The sequence below is a fragment of the Pongo pygmaeus genome, chromosome 22, assembly GCF_028885625.2.
Source record: "Pongo pygmaeus isolate AG05252 chromosome 22, NHGRI_mPonPyg2-v2.0_pri, whole genome shotgun sequence".
NCBI classification, from domain to species: Eukaryota; Metazoa; Chordata; class Mammalia; order Primates; family Hominidae; genus Pongo; species Pongo pygmaeus.
The window spans coordinates 25852618-25864211 of NC_072395.2; the positions used below are offsets into that span (position 1 = coordinate 25852618).

General features: G+C 35.5%; 1 protein-coding gene across 1 annotated transcript; it reads right to left on the reverse strand.

Moving 5' to 3' along the window:
* Positions 1 to 9581: 9581 nt before the first annotated feature.
* Positions 9582 to 10518, reverse strand: LOC129022708 (olfactory receptor 4K3-like). Its single transcript, XM_054468970.1, is given in 3 exon segments — positions 9582 to 9757; positions 9760 to 10320; positions 10323 to 10518. Coding segments are annotated over 3 exon segments (933 nt in total).
* Positions 10519 to 11594: the final 1076 nt, after the last annotated feature.

The window sequence follows — 11594 nt, forward strand, 5'->3', positions numbered from 1 at the left end:
AATACAGATTTATTTATTTTCATGAAAAATGAAACAAACAAATATAAGCCCGCCAATATTTGGCCAGAATTCCAAGTTGGAGCTCAGCTTTTAGATCGAATTATAACCAGAGACCTCATCTCTCTGTTTTGTTTTGCAGCAGGCCACTCCATTCATGTATATTACATCAGCAGTTCTGCCTACATGAATAGAACAGCCTGGTGCAAAACAGAACATGCCCTTTCTACCACGATGCCTACAACTTTTTTTGCTTTTCTAACTCTCACTTTACTGTAATCCACCCTTGTTCCTAGCCTTTCATGCCTTACTCTCAACAAACATTAGCATTTGTTGAATCACCAGGAATATAATATTTTTACAAATTATTCCTATATGAGACTTCAGGTCAAGCAGGATCATAGAATCTGTTATACTTTTACCTCTTCTTGTTTTATACCTCTCTCCCTTGTGTCCTGATTCGTTTTCTGTTTGTACTCTAGCAGAAATCTGTTTTCAGTCATTGGCATTTCATTATACAGTGAAGAGCTATGCGAGCTCTTCCAAGGATACGTCTAATTATAAGAGGATAGGATTTTTCTCTAGGTGAAGTATCTCAGAATTAGTAGGGAGGAGATGACTGTCATAAGTTGGATTTTCTGCCTTTTAGGCTACTCTCAGCAAAGATAATCCAATAAATGTTTTTTGGTCCTTTTTATGTATCAGAATCTGTGAGATGTACTGAGGAAACAGAAATGATAACACAACTTTCCTATCCTTGAAGAGATTATATTCTAACAAGAGGAAACATAATTGCCATGGTGTAAATTTGCATGTAGTGATATGGGAACCTCAGAAAAGGCAAGTCTAAATGTCCCTGGCAAAGTCAAAGTAAGCTTGGAGATCAGAGGTAGTGCTGAATTTGAGATCTGGATGACAGGTTGGAGTAAAATAAGCCAGGAAGAGAAGAGCATGGACAAAGGCAGATGAGCATAAAATGCCCAATGAATTCAGGACCTACATTTGGTTTACTATTTCTGGAGCACAAGATATTAAGTTGGTAGTAGCGGAAAGAGAATCTGTGCTGATAGGAGGTGGTCAGAGCCTTGGATGCTACTATAATAAAGACATTAGGCCTATTGTAGAGGTAATAGGGAAGCATTGATTAAGTGGGGGCAGACTATCAGCAGCTGCTTAACTTTTATCCACTTTTTGCTGTGAGAACTTTTTACAGACTTCTCGGGTGATTTGCTTAGGATATTCTTATTTTTCCCTGTAGTGGATAAAAGGATGCTAAACATACAGTCTGCACTTGAAGACTACATTGGATCTACAGAAGAAAAGTTATCCTTGTTCTTTTTGTCTCTTTCCACCCCTCCTGTATAACTTTGAATTTGCTTGTTTTGACCAACATACTGAGACTTGGCTTATGTGGAGTTATGTGGACTATTAGCCTAAGTAATTTCCAGACTGAAATCTCTCTTTTCCCTCTTATTACCTTCTTTCCTCATCGCCTTATGTCTTGAAGCAACTTCTCAGAGTCTCTCTACCTCCCATACTCTGAAATGACCTTATTGGTTTATGGAAATCTGTTCCTCTGCATTGCAATTCTTGCATTTTCACTGATGTGGCAGTTGGTGGAAGCCTAGACATTAAGATGATAGAACACCTGGAGGGGAGCAGGAAGGATTGCCGAAGAGATCTAGATATCCCTCATGAGGGAGGCACTGCTCAGCATTTGTTTTTCCAGGTGTGAAGTATTCTGACTTGATACTAGTTTTGACAATTTTCATCCACTATTGATGAATATCATATATTTATTTATTCTCAAATATTTATTACTAAAAGTTTATAATGTGATAGGATTTATTTTATGGATTACAGAAAAAATAGCAGTGAGGCTGGGAAATAGCAACAAATTACTACAATGTAGGATTCTGCCTACCTCCACAGCCCTATTTTGCATTTTTCTCCCCCTTGAACACTAACTTCCCTTGTCTTCTAGTGTGCCAAGCTCCATTGCTGTTGGGGCCTTTTCCAAATGCTATATATCTACATAATGACATCCATTTGCTCAACCTGCCCATGTCCTGTACATGTACCCTCAGGACTAAACCTTGATGGAATTTCTCCAAGAAGTCTTCCAATGACCACAGCAACCGGGGAAGATTCCGGCATTATATGTTCTTTCACTATTCTATACATCTTCCTAATAGTGCACAGCATAATTATAATTAGAAATGATTATACTATTCTTTATTGAATACCTTTATATCCCCCCTCTAGACTGGAATTCCTTGAGGGTAGAGCGAAATACATCATATTTACTCTCTATTGCCAACAAGTAACAGAAGGCCTGGCACAGATACTCATGCACTTGTTGAAATATTAAATGAGCTGCAATGATAGAAGTATCTGCAGGTTAGTTTTGGAATATAGAGGAGGGATTGGCCAATTATGACAGGTATAAAGGAAGGTTAATTGATGTAACAGAATGTGGTGATAGTCTAGTAGAATCTTAAAATAGGATCTTAGGACAGCAGGGTTGAGAGGAGAGCATTCTAGGCAAAAGAAAGAGCATATGCAAAATGTGGAGGGTAAAACAACATGATGTGTTCTGAGAAGTGGAACTCATCCATCAGTTTAGAAGAAAAAGATGCTGGTTAGGAGACTGGTAAGATATGAAGCTAAAGATTTAGGCATTTAGATAGACCTTAAACTACTTATAAAGGCAATTTTCTATTTACAAATGTGCATACCTTTTGAAATAAAATCTTATTACTGAAGATTTATTCTATGAATACGTCTGGATACGTAAGAAATGGTATATGTTCACTATTACTTATTATGGTACTATAATAAAATAAATAGAAGAAAACTTCATTACCTATCAATAAGATACAAATTAAATAAATTATCCATAGAGTGAAATAGTATGAAATGGTAAAAATAATTAGAACTCTCTGTACTGATATTAAAAGCTTCCATACTATTAAGTAAACAAGAAAAATAAGTTCAGATATGTAAAACGAATACTCATTTTAAATGATAAAAGGCAAAAAGTATTAATCTATATTTGAATCTGCTTGTATTTGGTTAAAAAAACCACAGATATGGTAATAAAAATTAAATAAAATTAATAAAGTAGATTCAGATGTGTGTGTGTTTGTGCATGTGTATGCATACACGCAAGGGAAACTGGAGAGATAAGGGCAGGGATGGAAAGCACACTTTCAATTTTATATATTTTGATATTATTCTGATTTTTTCTTTTTTATTATATTACCTTATTTTTATTTTAGTATTATGTCATGCATCAGTTTTATCTTCTTATCAAAGTTGATATACACCCTTTCTTTATAGAATTTCTTATCAGTATCTTTTTTATTTAAACGGTTACATTTTTAATTATGAACATGACAATTTCAGCAAAAATAATGTACCAACTTTGTGCCAATAGTAGTGGAGGATGCAAAGGAATGCAAAATCTAGTGCTCTGGAGAATCTTCCAATTTAGTCAGGAAGACATGCAGCACATAACTAGGTGTATGTGTAAGTATTTTACCATAGATCTACAACATTCATGACATAATCTCAGCTACACAGGGCAATAGGAACACCTGAAGTATTGTCAGGTAAAATAATAAGAAAATGTAAGTGATATTTTAGAAGTCAGTTATGCTCACTACCTGGGTGATGAGATCATTTATACCTCAAACTTCAGCATCATGCAATATACCCATGAAACAAACCTGTACATGTACCCTCTCAATATAACGTAAAAGTTGAAATTTTTTGTACATATTATGGGGTACATGTGATGTTTTGATACAGGCATACAATGTGTAATGATCAAATCTGGGTAACTGAGGCATCCGTAACCTCAAGCATTTATCATTTCTTTGTGTTAGGAGCATTCCAGTTCAACTCTTTCAATTATTTTTAAATATACAGTAAATTATTGTTAACTATAGTCACTCTATTGTGCTACCGAATACTAGACCTTATTCCTTCTGTCTAACTGTATTTTTGTACCCATTAGCCATATCCTCTTTATCTCTCCCTCCCCACTACCCTTCCCAGCCACCAGTAGCCATCATTCTATTCTCTCCATGAGTTCAATTTTTTTACCTCCCAAATATGAGTGAGAACATGTGATATTTGTGTAAGTCAGCTTAATAGACAGCTTCTGAACAGCTTGACTACAGAAACATACATTGTATTTTTTTCTTTTTTTTTCCTAACTAATGTTGGTGAGGATGTGGATAAAAGGGAACCTTTGTATGCTCTTAGTGGGAATGTAAACTGGTACAGCCACTATGGAGAACATTACGGAGGTTCCTTAAAAAACTAAAAATAGTACTACTATATAATCCAGTAATCTCATTCCTGGGTATACATCCAAAAGAAAGGAAATCAGTATATTGAAGAGATATCTGCTCTCTCATGTTTATTTCAGCACTATTCACAATAGCCAAATATGGAATCAACCAAAGTGTCTATCAATGGATGAATGGATAATTAAACTGTGGTGCACATACACAGTGAAATATTTTTCAGCTATACAAATGATGAAATCCTGTTATTTGCAAAGCATGGATGGAACTGGAGGACATCGTGTTAAGTGAAGTAAATCAGGCATGAAAAGACAACTATCACATGTTCTCACTCATATTTCTCACTCATATCTCAGCTAAAAAAAATTGAACTCATGGAGAGAGAAAGTAGAATGATGGCTACTGGAGACTAGGAAGGGTAGTGGGGAGGGAGATATAAAGAGGATATGGTTAATGGGTACAAAAATACAGTTAGACAGAAGGAATAAGGTCTAGTATTCGGTAACACAATAGGGTGATTATAGTTAACTATAATTTATTGTGTATTTAAAAATAACTGAAAGAGTTGAACTGGAATGCTCCTAACACAAAGAAATGATAAACGCTTGAGGTTATAGATGCCTCAGTGACCCAGATTCGATCATTACACCTTGTATGCCTGTATCAAAACATCACATGTACCCTATAAATATATACAACTATTACGTATTCATAGTATTTAAAACAGTACTATGACTTTTGAAACATGGGAACATGTTATCTATTAAAAAAAACCGGAAATATAAAATGGAAGCAAGGAAGGAGGGAAGGAAGGAAGAAAGGAAAGCAAGTCCAGATTAAATCCTAGCTCCATAATTTATTATTGGTACAATGTTAGTTAAATCACTTAAACTTTTCTCAATTTTTCTATGTCCAAAATAATACTAATAACAGTAATAATAATATACACCTCATACAATGTTAAGAATTCCATTAACATTTAACACACAAACTTAATTACAACATATTCATTAATATATAATTAATTAAGCATCTCTGGCAGAGTGTGATGCATATTGAATATTATATGTTACATATTAGTACAGTTTAATTTCCATCCTGAAGAAGATTGTTGTCTTGCCTCAGAGGCTTCTCAGGGCATTTCCTCTCAAAGCTCAGTGTCATTAACAGACACATGGTGATTAACCAGGTTCACCAGAACCACTTGAGGGATATAAAATCAGGGTCTCATTTCCTACAGACTCTGAACTCACAGAACTGTGATTTCCTACTCAATTAACACACTTCTCATGGCCATGATACAGAATGTGTAACACATCTCTTGATATGTTTGCTTTTCTCTGTGTTAGAAAACTAGGGGTCATTAGCATTAACATAAAAGCAAACACTAGAAAATGTCTCTCTGCATCCCTCCTTTTCTGTAGAACCTTGGTAGGTAAAGGCCTGGTGACTGGGTTTCTGAGGACCACAGATACCAGGTATGGTTCCATCTATTTTTATGGTCTTTCATATATTAATAGAAATCCCATCAGCTTCTTTTTCCCTTACTTTCTCACCACTCTTTTCCTATTTGGGATCCTCTCAGTCACCCCCGCAGAAATCAGCTTTTAGGAAGTTTTATACATGAACTACCACTGGACAAAATGAATTGGAAGGCAAGAATCCTACACACCAGAATGTTAGAGCTTGAAAGGACCTCAGAGAAGATTTAATCACATCAGTGACTTGCAGAAGGTCCCATAGCTAATGACAGAATTTGACAGGAACATTTGATAATCTCTGAAATTCTTTTCACTTCAATACTTCTATGATTACTATATTTTATATTCAAAGAGTAATGGAATAGTAATAAGGAAAATATAAAAAGGACATTTATTTAGAAAAAGATAATTACTGTACTTCAAAAAGTGTAACAAGTCATCACTTTAACTGTTCACTGAATCAAATACTATAGCAGATACTAAAAACAGAGCAAAACAAAACAAATTTGCCAACAATTGAACAACAATAACAAAACAATAAAAACAAGAAAGGGAAAAGTCCGCTCTCAAAATGCTTATCAACTATGAGAAGAAATAATATAGTCTTAAGAATTGTTTAGGTAACAATATATTTCAATGCATAAAATCAATGGTGTAAGACATATTAGCTCTGAAAAAAATAAAGACAGAGAGGTCAATAAAAGAATTGAAGAAGATTCCGTGAAGAGATGGGGCTTAGATTAAACCTTGAAGGGTGATGTTATAAAACTGCACTGTATTTTAGTTCTAAAACCATTGAAAATTTTGAAACAAATATTGTAAGGTTATTTTAAAAATAGATTTTCTGGAAGAAGAGTGGGACAAAATTATAACTGACCAGAAAAAAATGGTATATCAAACACATTCTTTCTTTGTCAAGTTTCCTATAGTGAAGTTTCACAAATCCCTGACCACATCTCATATGGAAGAGCACTTTGCTAATTATCATCTCAGCTTCTAAGATGAGCTGGGGAAAGTAGTTGTTTAAGTAGAGGCAATGTATTTGCTGTGGGGAGAGAAGTATGACTAAAGAAACTTTTATGCCAGGAATGAAGTTTGGTGCTCAGGTCTCAGTGTTTGAAGCTCATCCAGTTTGAGACAAATCTCAATTTTCTTTGTGCATGTATACATTGAATTTTTTGCACAATGGGAAGTGTTTTTACATCTCTCTACATTTACTCCTGGTTTCATTTATTAGACCATAATTAGAAATCAACTTCTAAAATCATGTAAACTCAATGGAGGTAAATAAGGAACAGAAAAATCTAGTCAATTAAAAAAAGAAAAAGTGAAGAAATAATTAAATGACTCTACAGAACCACACTTCAGATAGCTTTGATTAGGCCAACAACTCTTGGAGTTTAAGAAATAGCATCTTGAAATTAGGCTCAATAGTCCCTTAAAGTGTTTGCTAGGTACGTCTCTAACAGTGAACCGTGGGCACTCAGTGTTAGGCTTTTCTGTGACTATGATAATCAAAGATTAAAGAGCATGCTCAGATAAGTGACTGTCAATAGACAATATGAGGCAGGGAAACAGAGGACTCCATCAATGGATGGATTAGAATGGGAACTGGAATACTTCTTTAATTTTCCTAGGTTGGTGATTATATCACCTATCTGTATTTTTTCTTTAGGGTTAATTTCCCAGTTTGCTTTCCTAAGGCTTAGAACTGATGGCTTTATTTTACAGCATATGCAAACTTTAACATAATGGAAACCATGACATTTATTTGGTTATAATTCTGGTAATGTATATATTAAGATGCTGAACAGGCACACAAAATTCATAGCCTGATAAGGAAACAATTATACTATATTCTCAACCTGAATCAGTCAACCGTCGACTATTGACTGAAACAAAATATGAACAACCCAACTTAAGAGATTTGGTCTTATTACAAGGACTGAGAAGGACAGGTTTATAATGTTCCGAGAGCCATATAAATAAAGAACATTGTTACTATTTTTTGTTTAACCTTTATTCATTATTAGATCTCTCCAGTAATCATTAAACATATTCATAAATTGAATTGGCTGTACTTCATCACAAGAAACACTTTTAAGATTACGTCTTTTTAACTATGCCAACTTTCTTAACTTTTACAGCAATTTTAAACAAGTAAGGCAATTTACAGTTGGCACAGGCTCAATATAAACCCATAGAAACTATTGAGTCAGTATAGTAAGCTGTATATTCATTTCTTTATCATTGATAAATTATCTATCCACCTATATTGCCATATGTATATATATGTATCCACCCATCCATCAACTTATTAATCTATCTGCCCATATACTTACTTATTGGCTATTTTATCTGACTCCTTAAAATCTATCCATCAGTCATATAAATATCCATCTGTATTTATTTATACTCAGGCTAAGGAAATATTACTCAGAATGTTATGTAAATTTTGACAATTCTAGGGAATTGGCTAATTATTAGTGATTACAATAGTTCAGTTTTATACATTAAACATTTCTTCTACATGTAGCTCTCAGAACGACAATGACCAAAATGCTCTTGGAGATAATCTGGCCCTAGTTCAATAGAGAGGGAAAGGGAAAGAGAGAGAGAGAGAGAGAGAGAGAGAGAGAACATCTTTCATGCTAGATTCTTTCATTGAATAGCTTGCTTGGGAAAGTAACATCATTCCCTGGTTCTCAATTTCATCATCTGTAAAATAAATAGATTTGACTAGATGATTTGTATTTTCTAAAACCTCCACTTATTAGATATATATGTTGAGGAACCTCTGTTTAATGAACTCCTTACATCAAATACTGTGTTTAACCATAGGGAGAATGGCTCAGATCCTTTAAACCCCACTATTTATGATGTGACTTTGGATTAAAAAATGGTACAGTAAACATCATGACACCAAAACAATTTGTTACTGCTTAGGAAATAAATATCTATATTTTTAAGTGAATGATGTAGATTTTGTCTCTAATTAGCATGATTTTGAAAAACCTAGTGTATCATTGGGTCTTATTTTTATCTTTTGTAGAACAGGGCTGTGGATGAGATTTGTTGTATAGTACTCTAAGTTCCTTTTAATCTTTTAGATAGATAGATAGATGTGATAGACAGATACACATAGATATAGATATGACTATAAGAATTTGCATGGAGTTTCCTATACTGTTTTAAAACTATGAAGTCCACTCTAGGGAATGTAGGGCCTAAAGATAAGTAAGATACATTCCTATTCTTACCCACAATGGGTTACAAACATATTAAATGGCAAATATTTTTACTTACCAAAAACCTTCTATTGCCTTCTGAATTTTGAGTTACAAAAAACCCACATTCATTAGCATCTTGTCAGCAATAAACATTCTGTTGCTACTTTAGTGTATAGGGTACTATACTAGGTGCTGGTGCTTTTATACTTGTCTTTTTTCTTAGAGACTATTGCTAGAGATAGGGAGGAAATCTACTCTTTCTTAAAACATGTGAAAGTCTCAAAGGAAATTATATTCAAATAGATCTGAAAAAAAATACTCGACACTGTGGGCCCTTTCACACTAAAACATTAAGTATGCATTTTATAATGCTCTATAGTAAATGTTATGTTGTGTAAGAAACAATTAATATGACCAGAACTTCATGCCAGCTGAGGCTGATTACAGAAACAGTTCTACCATGAACTAATTGATTTCTTGCAATAGCATCAATACGTTGACCAATTGAATGAGGGGGATAAATGCTGAACAAGTATTTTATTTTCCTATGAGGAAAATTAAGGAGTCTTCCTAGATTTAAAGATATGGCTGCTTAGTTTCCTCATGGAATACTTGACATCTTTATTCCTAAGGGTATAGATCACTGGATTCAAGAGGGGAGTGAATACGGTATACAACACTGAGAGTACTTTGTCTATTGGGAAATTTGTGAAAGGCCACATGTAGATGAAATGCATGGGCCAAAGAAAACGGTCACAACAGTAAAGTGGGCACTGCACGTGGAGAGGGCTTTGGAGGATCCACCAGAGGAATGCTGCCGAACGGTGACCAGGATGATAGTGTAGGAGATAACCAAGAGGATGAAGCACACCAGGGCAGTCATGCCACTGGTTGGGATCATGAACACCCCCAGAATATATGTGTCAACACAAGCGAGTTTAATCACCAAAGGTAGGTCCCAAAAGAAACTGTCTACTTCACTGGGTCCACAGAAGGGCAGATTCACCGTAAATGCTAACTGACTCAGAGCATGGAAGATGCTGACAATCCAGGAAAGTATCACAAGCCCAACACACATTCTCCGGCTCATGATTGTTAGGTAACATAGAGGCTTACAGATAGCCACATACCTATCAAAGGACATGGAGATCAGCAGTACAATCTCAGCATCTCCTAAGAGATGTAGGAAGAATATCCAGGTCATGCAGCCTTCAAAAGAGAAGGCTTTGTGTTCACTAAGGAAGTCTGCAATCACTTTGGGGGTGGCAAATGAGGCCAGGGACATGTCAACGAAGAGAGATTGCCCAGCAGAAAGTACATGGGGGAATGAAGGTGTGGCTCTGATGCAATGGTGACCACAATAAGAAGGTTCCCCAGCACAGTGGCAGCATAGACTATGGAGAAAAACAGGAAGTAGAAAATCTGGAGTTCTAAAGAACTGGACAGACCCCGTAGTATGAATTCGGTTACCACAGACTGATTGCTCCAGGCCATTTGCTCTGATTTCTGGAAGGACTCTAGCATTTCCAGTTGGGAGGAGAACTAGGAAAAAATACAGCAATCAAACTCAAAGTGGGATTTTTGCATAGACTAATTTAGTGGCAGCCTACCATCAGATAGTTCCCCATTGTCTCTTTTCCGGACTCACAGTGGCCAAATATTTTTCCCAATGGCCTTTCTAGATATTTCAAATGATTCAATTAAATACTATTTTTTATGACTTAGCAATTTGTTTTACAAGTAAAATACAAATATTCATAAAATAATTAAAAATTAACAGTTTCAAATATTTACTCCTCAGTTTGTGAAATACTTTAAAAATTTCACAGCTTGCTGACAGCAGGCTTTTCTAAGAAAAGGGAGTGAAAACCTTTTTCAAACATCATGAAGGGTGAAAGACGGATGAGGAATATTTGAGGATCAAAGCTTATTATTAGTGGGAACACAATAGTGGGAAGGGTGTGGGCACTGGTCTCTTGCAGTGGCTAGGAAAAAGGAATCAAACATGAGGGGAGGAAAATGGCTACAGAGAAACATCATCTGTTTCAATTTTCTAATGGAGATTGTCTAGAATAAAAGTGAAATGGCCGGGCGCAGTGGCTCACACCTGTAATCCCAGCACTTTGAGAGGCCCAGGTGCGCAGACCACAAGGTCAATAGTTCAAGACAAGCCTGACCAACATGGTGAAACCCCATCTCTACTAAAAATACAAAAATTAGCCGGGCATGGTGGCATGCGCCTGTAATCGCAGATACTCAGGAGGCTGAGGCAGGAGAATCGCTTGAACCTGGGAGGCAGAGGTTGCAGTGAGCCAAGATTGCACCACTGCACTCCAGCCTGGCGACAGAGTGAGACTCTGCCTCAAAAAAAAAAAAAAAAAAAAGTGAAATCACCTCTAATTATTTGTTCTTTATTTTAGTTATACAGATATTATAAATGACATTTGATGTATGTCACCAATGCCATACATTTTTCAGAGGCTAATGAACATGTTCTGGTTAAAGCCTGAAGTACTCATACATTTCTAAGTACATTTTACATAGAAAGACTGTTAAATACCATGCTGCCA